Genomic DNA, 15,209 nt, shown 5'->3' with positions numbered 1-15,209 from the left:
ATAGGTGAGTGGTAGATGGATTTTAGGGGAGATAGGTGAGAGACAGGGAGTCCAAAGATGAGAGAGGAGCAGTAGAAGAGGCAGGAGAGATTAGGAGTTTGGAAGCATGGAATGTGAGAGGAGCGGATCTTGCGGATGTTATAGAGGTGGTCGCGACAGGCTCCAGAGGTTAGAGAGATGTGGTTGGAGAAGGAGAGAGAGGAGTCGAGGTGGAGGCCAAGATTGCGGGCATGGGAAGATATGGGGAGGTTGGAAGGTGGGAAGTGGAAAGTGGATGAAAGGGGGGAGGGGGGAGAAGGGGAGTGAGTGTTAGGAGGGAAGAAAAGCACCTCAGTCTTGTCAGTATTGAGGGAAAGAAAGTAGGATTACATCCAATCTTTTATGGCCATGAGGCAGGAAGAAAGAGTGAGGTGGAGGTCAGATGTGAAGGAAGAGATGGAAAGAAAGAGTTGGGTGTCATCAGCGTAGAAGTGGTGGGAAATGCCAAAAGAAGAAATGACTGGGGAGAGAAGGGAGGTAGAGAGAGAAAAGAAAGGGTCCCAGCACGGAACCCTGAGGGACGCCATAGTTCAGGGGGAGGCTGGAGGAGGAGCAGCCGCCCCAGCAGACAGTGAAGGATCGATTAGAGAGGTAAGAGGTGAGCCAGGAGAGAACAGTCTTTGAAGCCGTAGGAGGACAGAGTGCTAAGTAGTAAGGGGTGATCTACGGTATCAAAAGCTGCAGAAAGATCAAAGAGGATGAGAATTGAAGATTGCTTAGTGTAGCAAGCAGTGAGGAGAGAGTTGAGGACATGGGTGAGGGCAGTCTCAGTGGAGTGTTTAGGACGGAAGCCAGATTGAGAGGTGGGGAGAAGGGAGTGGGATGAGACGAAATCAGAAAGTTGAGAGTAGGAAAGGCGCTCGAGGAGCCTAGAAATAAAGGGGAGAAGGGAGATGGGCCGGAAGTTGGAGGCAAGACGAGGGCTAGCAGAAGGTTTCTTCAGGATAGGGATTATGGTAGTATGTTTGAAGGCTGAAGGAAAGGTGGCGGAGGAGAGGCAGATGTTGAAGGTGGTGGTTAGGTACGGAATAAGGAGGGGATACATTTTGGGGATGAGGGAGGTGGGGATGGAGTCAGAGGGGGCAGCAGTAGGGTGAGTTTTGGATAGGAGGTGGGAGACACATGCAGGGGTGATAGGAGAAAAGGGGGCAGAGCTGGAGGAGGGGGAGGGCGGAGGGGGCGAGAAGGAAAAAGAGAGGATGTTCTGGCGAAGAGAGGATTTTGGATGAGAAGAAGTTGGCGAAGTCAGAGGGAGAGAGGGGAGAGTTCGTGGAAGGATCAGAAGTGGGAGGGGAGAGACACCGAGAGAGGGTCTGGAAGATACAGCGAGGATAAGAGGCTTGTGAGTGGAGGAGACTAGAGTAGTAGGAGCGTTTGGCAGATGAGGCAAGAGTCGTAGAGAGAGTGATATGAGAAATAAGAGGATTGATTAGTCAGAGAAGGGGATTTGATCCAGCGTCGTTCGAGGCGTCGGCGCATGGATAGAAGGTGTGAAGAGAGCCAGGGTTGCGAAGGTTTGTGAGAAGGGAGTGAGAGGATAGAGTTGGTCAAGACTGTGAATGAGATAACTGCGGTTGACCTTCCATTGGACCCTCTTGTGGTCTTGGTGAGTAATGAAAATCCAGAAGGCGGCTATAAGTTATCAGGGAAACGTAGCAGATCAGTAATTCACCTATTGGTGGCGGCCAGGATTACGGTAGCCCATAATTGGAAGGTAAACGTACCCCCGAATATTCGAGAATGATGGGCTATGATAGGGTTCGGAGCAGCCATTGATAAAATTGAGGCCTCCATTCGGAGTAAAATGCTAAAATATCTGGAGACCCAATAACCCAACACTTGTGTATAGGCGCGTTACAAATGCCATATCATATCATTAATTACGTTCAACAAAATGGCTTCCCCGAATGTGCATCATAAACCTCATGACATTAAGGAATTTTCGTGTTTTCGCAGGATCTGGATAAGGGTAAAGGTTACTCTAGAAAGTGTCCGAGGCAGAACAGAGGAAAGTTGCGACTCCTCATAAGAAAACTGATCAGCCTTGAAGTGGTTCCCCCCCCCAGCCCCCAGTTTCTCTTTTCCCTTACTACATCATCGTTGTATGCTATATGGATAATAACTGGGTTAGCAGGTGGAGGTACTAACCCATAAGATGGACTCCTAGTGGAGGGTGGAATCATACGAAGCAGATACATCTCCAGGTGTCTCATTTTTTATTGATGTAGGTCCACAATCCATGCGTGTTAAAAATGTGATGCACATCAAATCAATGAAAATATTTTAAAAAATAGTTAATGAAATCAAGTTTGCAATCAAAGACTAAAAGCTACACCAAGATTACCTTTGAATTAACAGTCCCCCTGTTACAGTAGAGTTTGGCATTTGTTTTAATGTTATTTGGGTCTATCGCCAGGGCCTCGGAATACAACTGGTAGGCTTGTTCATAATTTCCTTCCTTAAATGCTGTGTTTCCTTCTTCTTTCTTTGCTTTAAGTGCTTTAGCATTCTGGAAAGGTTAAGACAGAAGTGGTCAGTCAACAGAGCACTTGATCGACTTGAAATGTCTAAGTTGTTGAAAAAAGTAATTTTACAAGACAAAACAAATCCAGGTGCAAACATGCAATACAATTGATTACAATTCCTTCCCTCAAATCTTTTTTAAAAAATAGGAATTGCCTCAATTTCAAATCTACTTTAAAAAGTGAAAGCATGTTTCCAATCTGTATTTTGCATTTGCTCAGAGCAAACCAATCATACCAAACATAAAATACTGTAGTGCTCAAATGCACATATCAACCAAAATTATTACAAAAAGTAAAGTTGCGCTGTGTGCAAGATGGCAGGTTCATCAATGTTGATATTGGGCAAAGGCCCAAAACGTGGTCTTATCAGGTACATACTCTGCATGCCAGACGCGCCTTCTCGTGATCCGGTGCCATTCTCAAGGCCTGGACAAAAAACTGCACCGCCTTCTCAATGCAATCTTCATAGTACAGGCAAAGACCCCTGACATAAAGAGCGTCTGCATTTGTGGCGTCCATGCGCAAAATGTCACTGTGAAAACAATTCAAAATAGGTATTGATGATCAAACACTACTCTCCTTTCTCAAGCCCCCATTCCCACTCAAAGTCTAATTCGCAATTCCTGAGCAAAATTCCTCTAAGACCAACTAAAAGCCTATTTAACATTTCTATAAGTCTTCACCACTGCTGTAAAAGACTGTAGGAAAACCATTACCAGATTGTAATTTTACTTTGTTGAACTGGAACAATAAACTGCAGAAGAACAGTCTTAAGGTAAACAAATATTATGTAAAGTGTTAAAGTGAAAAAGAAATCTTCCATGCTCTGGAATTCTACAGTGGAACTAACCCAGCAACAAAGTCATAAGTTGGCAGTTTGTACGTTTTGACCAAATGGATATGTGCATTCTGTATTTCCTGCATTCACAGTTTGCATTGGATTGAATAGCAATGAGTGGCATTTGGCAAATGAGCAAAAGCGTGATCAGGTTTCTCAAAAGGATGAGTGCGTCTTTCTGCAGCACAATGCAAGCCAACACAACTGGGCGTCTGCAAAACTGCCGAGTCACGTTTCTTTTCAGACCAAGCAATTATTTTAGATCACGAAAGCAAAATCAATGTTGCAGAAATATGAGGACCCTACACTTAATACCTCACTTGTGCTGAATGCCTGAGAATGAAAGCCCATGCAGAAGACTGAAAGAACATTCTTTGACCCACTCACTCCCTTGTGGTTGGACAGAGCAGACGATGATCCAGGACGAATCCCCTTAATACTGGATTTTGAAAGGGAACGATCACGTACCTGGCCACAGACTGTGCATCTGGGTAGCGTCCTAAAAGTGCTAAACATTCTGCCTTGAGGATTTTGAACCGGTGGCAAGCAGGGGCATATTCTAGAGCACGGTCCATACAAAATACAACCTGGGGACACAAAAATGAGTGACAATAAAAGATATGAAGCAATAAAGGGTCACATGCAGGTCATCTTTCTATTGCATTGAGAGCCGGTCATGGTATGGTTAAGCTGTATCTACTTGAGACAAAAGTGGTTTCCATGACTTGAGCCAGGAAAACATTTAAAGAACAGAAAAACGATCCCTGACATGCTAGTCCAACAGTAAACCGTTTACAATGATCAAAATGATTTTCTAACTATATGATTAAACTTCCTGTTACGAACAGGAAGCCAATAGTGAACACTGCCTGGTCAATACTTGAGGGAAGCTACTGTACAATACCTGCACTCAATGTTATTTTTGCATTTCCTCTTCTACTTTGCATACTCACACGTAAAATACCCTCATGGCAAAGAGGTGGGCAATGGGGGGGGGCTCACAAAGTCAAACATATCAGAAAGAAAGCAGTAAAGTGGTCCAAAGATTGACAATTGCATTTAAAACCCAATGCTAAGCGACATTTTTTTAAAAACATGTCTACCTTAAGCTACTTACCAACTGGTTATACTCTTAATAGTCCAAATGCAAGACTAACGTGACCAACGTGTGTGGCTATTACATAGACCAGCTGAAGCAACTGTTTCTTCAATAAAACTAACAGAACCATTACATCTTTGGAAATATACAATTTTGAACTTTACCTTCCGAAAATCACGTTTTTCAAAATCTGCTTCACCTATTCGCTCATATTCCAGTACAGCATTGGCATTTTTTAACTGCAAAGAAAGACAAAAGGGACTGCTTAGCAGTGACCATTTTACTACAGATATGATCATGCAAGCAGTTTAAAAAAAGCATTTACTCAAAAAAAGTAATCGACAGCTAACAGCTTGAAAACCAAGACTAATGTAGTACAAATTCAACTCCAGGTCACCCTGCAAGAATCATTTTGTCAAGTGTGGGGAGGGTTGGTGGCTAGGTATACACAAAGGAGTACTACTACAAGGCACACATCCAGACTTGACGCTAGAGCGCAGAAGGAGCAGTAGGCACACCCGTACAGCCCAGGAGCTGGAGTGTAGCGGCAACCTTTACCTCATACATTTCTATAAAAAAGGCCCCAAATCTCCATACACCCACTTGAAACCCCTTTTCCTTTGTATTGTACCTTTTCTACTCTGGACTCTAGTCACATGGATTCAACCCACATTTCTACCACTGCTTTGTATGGCCCTTCCACAGACCCAACACCTCAATTTTGTCAATCACTACTATCCCAAAAAGCGCAAACCTGTGGGGACAATCCTGTCTGGCAAGGTGCAAGTATAAATCTGGGATTATGGGCAGGTTGCTATGTAGTACAAAGTTGATTCTCTCCAACAACGTCCCTCTAGGACTATTCATGTCTGGGCCATCCCAGAAACTGTACCGGAAAGTTCCTAATACCAGCTTGCAGTTCTGTTGTCCAATTATTCCACAGGGCGTTTTTTTAAGGGTTCTAGTGTAAAGATGGATTTTTAGACCCAGCCACGAGGAAGGTTTCTGAGAGGCTACCCTATTTAGTACTGCAGATAGGTGACACCATTGTGCCTTTTATGATAGAATCATGAATTTTGGCACACTTAGACCACACTAATGAAAACTTTTGGCTATGAGGACATTTCAGATTTTTCCTGTGACAAAGTTGGCAGCCCTTTTTAAATATTGAGACTAGTCGTCATTTAGGCATCTTAATTTTTGTAAATAATTGTCAATCATTTACTTGGTCATGCAATGCCCATTGTACACTTTGGAAGTATAAATGACTAACGGTCAATCTTTTTTTCCCTAATTTATAGCAGAATATACACATTCATTCAGCCAAAGGAAGCAAAACAAAACAATTGATTGATTGTTTATCTACTGCAAATACAGTGTTTTATTTATTACTGATTTTCATGTTATTGTTCATTATTGAATGAATATTGAAAGATTATTGGTAATAATCCCCTCCCCTTATTTCAATCAAAGCAGTAAACTGTAGGGTGGCCTTCTTACAACATGCACTGTAGTGGGATGCCTTTCTTGCAGCCATATCTTAAGAGTTCCCCTGCAAGCTTGCATAGCCTCTAGTAGGGTCGTCCAGGAAATTTCCTAACCACCTTCATCCTTCTTTCATCCCCCGCAATCACCTTGTGATGGACGCTGTGGTGTTGCGGCCATTGTTTGGGCCCAGCAGTAAGCAGCATTGTAGTCTGCTTTTTATGTATGCTGAATGAGCGCATCTTGCGTGGGCAAGATCAGGGTTTTCTTGCCTCATTAACAGGTTAGTCGATGCTGGTACGGTTATGTAGCAAAACCACAAATCTCTCCAACGGCTTCAACATTTTCTCTACTGCCTGCCAGCTGACTAGGCCCATCAGCCAATCCACAAAAAGCTGAGATGACATCTCTGTATGCATTCCAGGTGTCCCATGCAGTCATCTGCCCCCTTACTGCCAAAAAAGGACAGGGTCACACCAACAGTGCCATGATCAAGACCCAAACTCCTTTCTGACCCATGCACAGCAAAGAACCAGAAAATCACCCCAACGCCAAATGCAACCTATAGATCAAGGTTTAAACGTTGTGCAGATTGGATGGCGAGAACTACAATGTTGGTGTCCACGGTGCATATTTCGGCTTGGGTCAATAAAGGTCAATAAAAGGTTAGTGGTAGAGCACTAAGGCTTAGCCTTCAGGAATTGTGGCGATTGGGTAATGGTACACTGGGACAGTACTCAAATCAAACGGCACATATGTATTAAGCCTGAATAAACTTAATGAAATGAAAACAGATCAGTATTACTACCTTCTTCTTACAGGCATATTCATTCACAATGGACGTTCTCACTAGAGAACACAGATACTTTACTTTTTTTAAAGTTAGAAACTATTGAAAGTAACATGATAAATGTGTGCAAGTAAAGCAGGTAAGTAATTTAGAAGAAGTTGAATTCAAAGTAATATTGCATAGGTAGTATTGTATATGGTATTAACCCGCTACCTTATAAAATAAGACCTGTGGTAAATCAGAATCAAGAATCGACCAAGGAGGCACTTTCAATAACAAGATTCTTCATATGAACACCACAATAACCAAACTATCCTGTTTCAGGGCATCGCCACCGCCAGTTCAAGGTCTCCTGGGATCTCAGCAGCAGGCAGAGCTTTTGCCACTCCATTGCAGGCTTATGGTTCATTATAGTGCACAGTCCTCGCCTTGCTTGTTGCCATGCGGATTGGGCTCTGTGCCAATGTTCTTAGCCGGGCCTTCTTGGATCCACCTCTGGCATGGCTGTCAGCATTTCACAGGGTCGGCCCCTGTCTGGTCCGCCATGTACTGCGTACACGGTCCTCTACCTGCCACGCACCAAGGAGGTGGTCTCTCCCGAGAAGCTCTGCAAGATTCTCTCCTTTCCACCTGGTCTCCTGCTGATTGGCTCTTTATCTTCCAGGCAACGAGGGTTGGGCTTGTCGCTCATTCTTCAGTCCGGAATGTGTATGAGGAGGGTGAGAAACCATTCCAAGCACTGAGAAAAGCAGCATTAAACCGTTGACAGACAGAGATGTGTTTGTAGGGGGAGGGCAGGGCGATCCTTGGCCAGAACTCCACTGCTCATGACCTGGCCAGGTATGGGAGAGGTAGGGTCAGGAATTTGCACCCATGCAATCCTATGGCTGGAGGGTGGTGGAAACAGCTATGCAGGCTCATACTCCTCACTCAAATTCCACTAGAAACCACCCTAGGGTTCCTAGAATTGCTGGCCACACTTACATTATTGGTTCTGTGGCAGGCACTTCAGGGGTTACAGGTGCAGAGAAAATGTTCGTGGCTAGGCAACGGTTCGAAATGAAGACAAGATTGTTCCCAATGCCTAGCAGCTGATGTACCCAGAGATGCAGAACAAAATCGAAGCATACAGCAGCAAAGAACACTGCTTGTGCGATAGCAGGCGACTCATGTGGCAATGATAAAGTAACTGCTCCTAGAAGGCCCCTCTTCGAGAAGTAGCAGCGGCTCAAGTATTATTCTTAGGCCAGAATCTGCACAGTGAATGATGCAAAGCAGAGGTCCTGGCCGGAGCTTTTCAGCCCACAAGCTGGTTCCAGGTAACTTCCAAAGGCTCCAGAGGGCAGGATCAGCATGCAGGGTATCTGGACTTGTTGGTCCCTCCAGTCCCAAGGTCCAATCCCCAAACTGCGTTCTCCCAGCACATCTGTATTTCTGCAAACGTTACTGGCGGTATCAGTCCTCCCACATGCAGTGTTGTGTCCCCATACCAACCAAGGACAGTTTCTAATTACTGTTTTGGTTCCTCCTCACACACGAGCCCACCCCCAATTTGCAACCTTTTTGCATTTTGGCCCTTGACATTCCCCACGAAGCTCCCAAACTCAGGCACGAAAGCTTAAACATTCCACTCACAGCAAGGATTGCATTAAACTGGTAATGCAACTTGGGGGGGGCACACTCCGCAATAGTAAACGTCAATTTAAAATATCAACTCATCAGAAGTAACAGCACAACCCAAATACAAAAATAGAGTAAGCAAGCGTTCCTACCATTTGCACAGCGTAAACCCAGATTTTCAGCACAGATTTACTGGTCTTCAGGGTGCGCAAAGCTCAGGGTGCGCAAAGCTTCTCTGATCATATACCATTCAGAGTAGCTGCAAAGCAGCTAAAAAGATGCAGAAACATACGAGGGAAAACTCCTTCCATAATAAATTAGTTTATGACAGTTACTCCTTTGGCTAAAAATAAAGCTACAGCTTCCAGCAGGTCCACTACCAGTTTAGCCAACTTTCCCATCCCTCCCTCACCCCTCTCTACTCAGTACCTTACCTCTTGTAGTACTTGGGTGTTTTTTGGCTCCAGTTCTATTACTTTCTGGAAGCAGCGGCAGGCAGCCATTGCATTTCCTAGCGACAGGTGACATTTGCCCTCTCGTTGGTGGCCCTAGAACAAAGATGTATCAAAATGTTTTATTCTTCACAACACAAATCATTGTACACAAGCACAATAAGGCACGGCCTGGAAATACGGCATTATAGTGATTTCCCGCTTTAAGATCTTAAAACATGAAAGACATACCCTAAATTATGGAATTTCAGCACCAGAAAAAAAGTTTGGTGTACTGGGGAAGGTAAGAAAGGCAGCTGCTCTTTATGCCTACAGCAGATCACCTTTACCAAAATGCAAACTACTGCTGCCTATAACAAAAAACCTATGGAGAATCTCACTCCTAATTGCTCTAAAACCTGTGCTACATTATCCACACAATACAGATTTAAAACAGTGTTGTGCTAGGACGCTGCAAAAGGAGGTAAAAAAAGCACTGCTTCCAGCAGGAAAAAATAAAGAGCTATACACAAGAACACTTCAATCACTTTACAAAAAATGGTGTTCAAAGATGTAGAAATATCGATTTTGATGATCCAGAAATAACTTTCAGCTGCATCAACGTTTTTAAAATGGGTATGCAGTCTTTATAACAAATGAAAACCGAACGACTGTATTCGTTATTTTCATTATTTTATTGAAATGCACTATTTAACACTTTACTCAAATATTCTAGGACTGGAGTTAGTATATAAAAGAACACCAGTCCTAAAATATGTTGGGGAGGGTGTTTGGTGCATTTCAACAAAAAAACTGTAGTTCTTTTTTCCAATCGTTATAAACACATGGAACCTTTAAAATGTACATCAGTCTTTTTAGTAACTTATCAAATCAACTCTTCTATTTCCACATAAATATGACACTAACCAACATTGGTGTTTTCCACTCCTCAAGGTACCGGTTAACTAACTAATGTGGGCGCTTTTGACCCAGCACACGATGTAGACATGGGTTGTGGAGCTCTGCCAAGGCCTGCAATATCCTGACATATTTGGTAATTTTGGCCTTAAAATGCTGCTGTTTTGCTTAACGGATCATGTGGGGGATAGATCCTGGAGTTTGCCGCTGTGAGTTGAAAGGATATCGACCACAGATTTCCTGATTTTCACTGCCTGCTTCTGCGGCCCTGGAGACCAGGGGGGCTGCGGTGCCTTGGTGCCCGCTATGAGGACCCAGAACGGACCCGGCACGGAGGTGGGTGGCCCGCATTGAGTCTAGGTTGCAGGGGTCGGAGTGGATGCCTGGTGACACCCCGAATATTAGCCACAGTGTCGAATGAAGTGAAAGTGGACCCTGCGCGATGCGGGTTGTCCCTTGGTGCCGACTTGGACCGCTGTGGCAAAGCGCTGTCGGTTGTGTTGTGGGTCCCTGCTGCGGCAGGCAAGTTTGGAGGGGAGCAGACTTTGAAATCCTGCGCCAGGGGCTGCACTTAGGGCTGAGTTCAGACCCCTCCCACCCTCTGCCCCCTCGTGTGGGTTCCGGGGGCGTTGAATCCGTGACCAGGACTTCCAGCCCCTGGAAGACATACCATTTCATACCAGGGCGTCTGATCCCTCTGGGAGATACTGGACCAATACACAGTCTCTGCCATGACCGCCACTGGACCTCTTCCTGCGGAGGACGGTGGGCCGGATGCTGAGACCCCTCCAGTTGCCCTTTCTTTGTTGCATGTCATGAGTGCCATTGCGGATTCCAGAAAATCCATGGAGGGAAAGATCGACAGACTCAGATTTGACATTTCACTTCTGCGCCATGACCTGCATATATTGACATCTAGAATGGGTGAGGCGAAACGCCAAATTTCTGACTCAGAGGACACCCTTTGTGCATCGGATTGTCGCTTGTCCACGGCTACCCAAAAGATGAGGACAGCGAGGGGCGCTCATGCCAAATTAACCTTTGCATAGTGGGCCAGTATGGAACTTCTTGGAATCCTGGTTCACAGAACTCGTGAAACCAAAGATCCTCTCGAAATTATTCATCGAGCAGGCGCACACAAGGTCCCGACAGGCCCCCGGATCCACGGGGCTCCACCCTGTACAGTTATTGCCAGTCTCCTTAAGGAATTCCTTACTGCAAATGGCCAGGGCTAAGGGTCCTTTGACATACGAAAGCACCAAAATCTCCTTTTTTCCGGACATCAGGAAGGTTCAAATGGCCTAACATTCCTTCAATGCAATTAAGAGGCGCCTCCATGCTTGGTAAGTCGAATTCACCCACTTCTTCCCTGCCCTCCTTAAGGTGCACCACAATGGGACGGTCCAGGCATTTGCAGATGGGCAGACACATCTTGGGACAGACCCTAGGCGACGTGGAAGGTCTCCAAAGGAGCTACCTGGCCACTCACGATCTACGGTCCACCCTCCTAATATGGATGCCTCACAATCACCATGGAACACTGCCTGAACCCCCCAGACTCAAAGACTATTCGCTGTCAGACTGATTGTATAAATCAGGAACATGATCTGCTGGCATGCAACGCCTGGGCCAGGCGGGCCTTGGTGTGAAGATGCCCCTCCTGTACTCTCTTAACCTCTCACTCTTATTCTCAGTGGCTTCCTTTCTAACTGCTTCTTTTTGGACTGGATCCAGGCGGTTCTTGGACACCTCCTTTTTCCTTCTTCGTGGTTCTTATTTTGAGGAAATGTCCTTGGGGCTTTATGGTTTTTGTTCTTTAGTGGTGGTATAAAGGTTGGTACCGCCGAGCATGTTCGGGCAGAGTATAGGGAGGGGGAGTTAATGGAGTTTAATTTTTCATTGGTTTTGATTGGGTCATCAAATATGGTATTGTTTGTTTATATAGCGCTTAGACATAAATTGAGTGCTTCAAAGCACTCCAAGACAGGGGGAGAAACATGGTATACAATCATTCATTAGCCCTGGAGAATTCCGAATGATATACAATAGGCATACTAGGCCTGACGCCATTTCTGCTAATTCAAGTGTGTTAACAGATAGTCGGGGAAAGCAGGGAGGAGGAGGAGAGTGGGGGTACATGCATAACAAACTGACAAAATGCTAGTGCGTGAAAAGTAACGAGGGTAGGAGGGGGGAGAGAGGTGGAGGCACGCAACAACTCAACAGCCACTCTAGAGAACATTTTGTCCTAGAGTGAACACAAGTGGACATTGACATGAGGGGAATGGATCAGGGGAGGGGAATGGTTAAGTTGGTGGGGCATTTTAAAGTGTGCCACTAACACAAGTGTTTACAAGTGCACAATGCTGAGGGGGTGAGGGAGACAAAGGGGGAGACAAAGGGGGAGACAAAGGGGGAGACAAAGGGGGAGACAAAGGGGGAGACAAAGGGGGAGACACAGCGAATTGTATGAATTCTGTTTGTGTAAGTGCGCAGATAGGAGTGCGAATTATGGGGTAAAGGATAAGTGCACCTAGTCCAGGAAGGCCGGGTTAAGTGCAGAGGGCAATCTCATTGGAGAAGTGCATAATGCAGCAAGTAGTGCGGGGGCCCGGAGGAAAGTGCAGGGACTGGTGTGGGTGCCTGGGGCCTGTAAGGTTCTGAGGTGATCCAGGCAACCAGTCAGCTAGCTGATCAGGAGGAGGAGGAGGAGGAGGAGGTAGCAGGTAGGTAGCGGATGTTAGCAGGGGAGCGGTAGAGAGAAGTCAGAGGAGAAGAGGAAAATGTTGAGAGGAGAGAGGCAGGGAGACTGTTCCAAATGGTGGCTCCTGCAGAGGATAAGGATCTACCCCCAACTCTGTATGGAGAAACAGCTCACTCAGAGAGTTGGAGGATGAGCAGAGTGCTCTAGAGGGATTGTATTTGGGAAGAGTGTTGCAAATAGTGCAGGCCCTGGCCCCAGAAAGCCTTGTGAACAATGCAGAGGGTCTTGTACTTGATCCTTGCAGCCATGGGGAGCCAGTGGAGAGATGTCAGTGCCAAAGAGCTGCAGTCTCTGGCTTGAGGCTCCTTTCCCTACTCAGCTACATATGCTGTACAGCAGTCGATTGGTACAAGGGTCCAACTATCTGGAAATCCCTCCTCCCCCTCCCCCTTCCCCACCGTAGGACATGGCTGCAGATGGGATGACGGCTCTTAAACGCCTGACTTGGAATACTAATAGCCTGGGCTCTGGAATAAAAAAAGCACCTAGTTACTCAATTCTTAAACAGACATTCCCCTGATGTAGCACTCCTTACATAAACATATTTGGCTGTGACACGTGTACACTCTTCCGCAGGACTAATTACAAAACCACACTGCATGCAGAGTTTTCTATGGGAGCCTGGGGGGTCCTGATACTATTTTATAAATGCCTCCTCTCAAGTTGCTGATGGTACAGCAGGACCCAAGGGGTAGATTTGTTCTGCTGATAGGTGACATATCAAGGTAAACTATTGGTATCCTAGCAGTCTATGCATCTCCTGGTCGACATTCAGGCAGCTTTTGGGAGTCACCCAACGCACATGTGTATCGATGGGGGTGATTTTAATGATGTAATGAATGTGTCCCTAGTGGGCGCTGTTGCGCGGCTTGTGAAATGGCCGCTGCCTGCAAGTGCTCCGGTAGAGGCTCCAATATACGACTACACATCCTGCACTCCAGTCCTGTTGCCGCCTAATAAATGGCCGGAATATTGTGCCGGAACATTTGCTGCACGCGAGGATACCAGCACGGTCCTTAGGGACCATGTAGATCCCAAAAATCCAGCGAGCACCTTGGGTGTCCCGAGCCACAGGGCCTTGGCTCGGCGACCAGCCCATCCTCCGCCAACTGTTGACCTGGCACCGGCCGCAGAGACCCGCCCAGGAGAATCGGATGAGCTACACCCCGGCACGCATCACGCCTCCTGTACCCGTCGCCTGGGGTGAAACCCGATTCCAGCTTGGTGGTCCGATCCACTTAGGGGTGCGCACCGGCTGTCCCACCAACCCAGGGCTGTGTCGAAGATTTGTGGACCGTGGCCTCCCGTCTTCCGGCCGCTGTATGTAGAGCGCTCCTGACAACACACCCCACACGAAGTTCCTGAGCAAGGCGGCCACGCCTGGTGTGCTTCCGGGCTGCCCTGCAGGCCGCAGGGGCTGAGTTGGCTTTCCACCCCTGTGTGCCCCAGCTCAAGTCTTCCCTTAAAGCATGGTGCAGCGCCCCTTACCCCCCCGTGCCCCCACGGGGCCTGCAATCACACGCACGCTTGGGCGAGCAGGGAGCCGGACTGTGGCTGGTGACCCGAAGCACGGAATACTTGCCTCCAACCCAGCCCCATCGACGTGGGACCCCACTGCAGGCCTGGAAGAGGCTGTGCCGAAGATTGCACAACATCCGGCCTTTCCCCCAACATTCGTTGCGCGGTGAGTCAGGGAGGGACGGGAGGGGGGAATCTACGTTCACTGCCCTCCTCCCCCACCTCCAGCCTGGAAGACTGGGAGATCCACTCCCCACTGAAGGGGGGATGGAGGGGGCGCCCTACCCTCTCCGTCCCAGCCGTTGAAGTGGCTGCCTGCTGCAGGACAGGCGGAGTCAGTAAAGAAACGCAGGGCCAACAATTTTTGCACAACAGGGCCGAACACCGTTAATCAGCCTCTGCTCCCTTGATATACCGCAGTCAACAGCACCCTGATACTGGAGCGGACATCGGCCTGGTTCTCACTACACTTCTTTTTCGGAAGCTACACCCTGATCCGCCACCCTTGCGCCAACTACCCCACCACAGAAAGCTCTAAAAAATGTCATAGTGGAGGTGCGACTGCCATCGCCGTCCACCTACCCTGACCAAGGACTTTTAGTGGCCAACTGCTTCCCAGGGGGTTTGGGGGTTAATTGAGCTATAGTACAGGCCGCCCTTATGGCCCTTGGGGCCCACAACCTCACGTTATGCAGACCGACTACTACAAGCAATGCACCAGTCTGGACATCCTGGGCCCCATAGGTGCTTACCATTCTCCCCCTTGTCTGGTCCCTGCTACAAACATCATAGTTCTCGCTGACGCTGCACCAGCAACCTGTAAAGGTACTCGGGGACCCCTGTCCAGCCTGATCCCTGCTGGCCCCTGGGGCAATTTACGGGAGACCCCTTTCCACCTCAGACGGCCAACAGGCCCCAGTGGCCCAAAAAACAACTTGCCTGCTGGGAAACCCTGAAAATGGGCAACCAAAAGAAACAGTCAAAGATGGACCAATTTGCCAGAACAGACAGAGACCCACCACAACAAGAGGACGACTCTGGTCCCTCCCATCTGGACATTCAGCCCTCAACCAAACATTGTTAGCGCTAAAAAGTAGCACAGACAATTTGGGTGCTAAAATTGACACGCTAACATGCAAAGTAGCTGTCTCCGCAATCCAAATTGACAAACTGTGCGGCAGA

The 15,209-nt window shown here is 47.1% G+C and overlaps 1 protein-coding gene across 3 annotated transcripts in view; it reads right to left on the bottom strand.

Moving 5' to 3' along the window:
* DNAJC7 (DnaJ heat shock protein family (Hsp40) member C7) overlaps positions 1-15,209 on the bottom strand; it is an 838,484-nt gene that overhangs the window by 460,095 nt on the left and 363,180 nt on the right. For all 3 annotated transcript variants that reach the window (XM_069634491.1, XM_069634489.1, XM_069634490.1), the window contains 5 exons: positions 8,831-8,944; positions 4,666-4,740; positions 3,871-3,989; positions 2,943-3,096; positions 2,384-2,548 (listed from right to left, as the gene is read on the bottom strand). In XM_069634491.1, the coding sequence (XP_069490592.1) occupies positions 2,384-2,548; positions 2,943-3,096; positions 3,871-3,989; positions 4,666-4,740; positions 8,831-8,944 (627 nt within the window). The remainder of the gene's footprint in view (positions 1-2,383; positions 2,549-2,942; positions 3,097-3,870; positions 3,990-4,665; positions 4,741-8,830; positions 8,945-15,209) is intronic.

Source organism: Ambystoma mexicanum, chromosome 13 (genome assembly GCF_040938575.1).
Source record: "Ambystoma mexicanum isolate Mex_15411 chromosome 13, UKY_AmexF1_1, whole genome shotgun sequence".
NCBI lineage: Eukaryota > Metazoa > Chordata > Amphibia > Caudata > Ambystomatidae > Ambystoma > Ambystoma mexicanum.
This window is presented reverse-complemented; position numbering and strand designations above follow the sequence as displayed.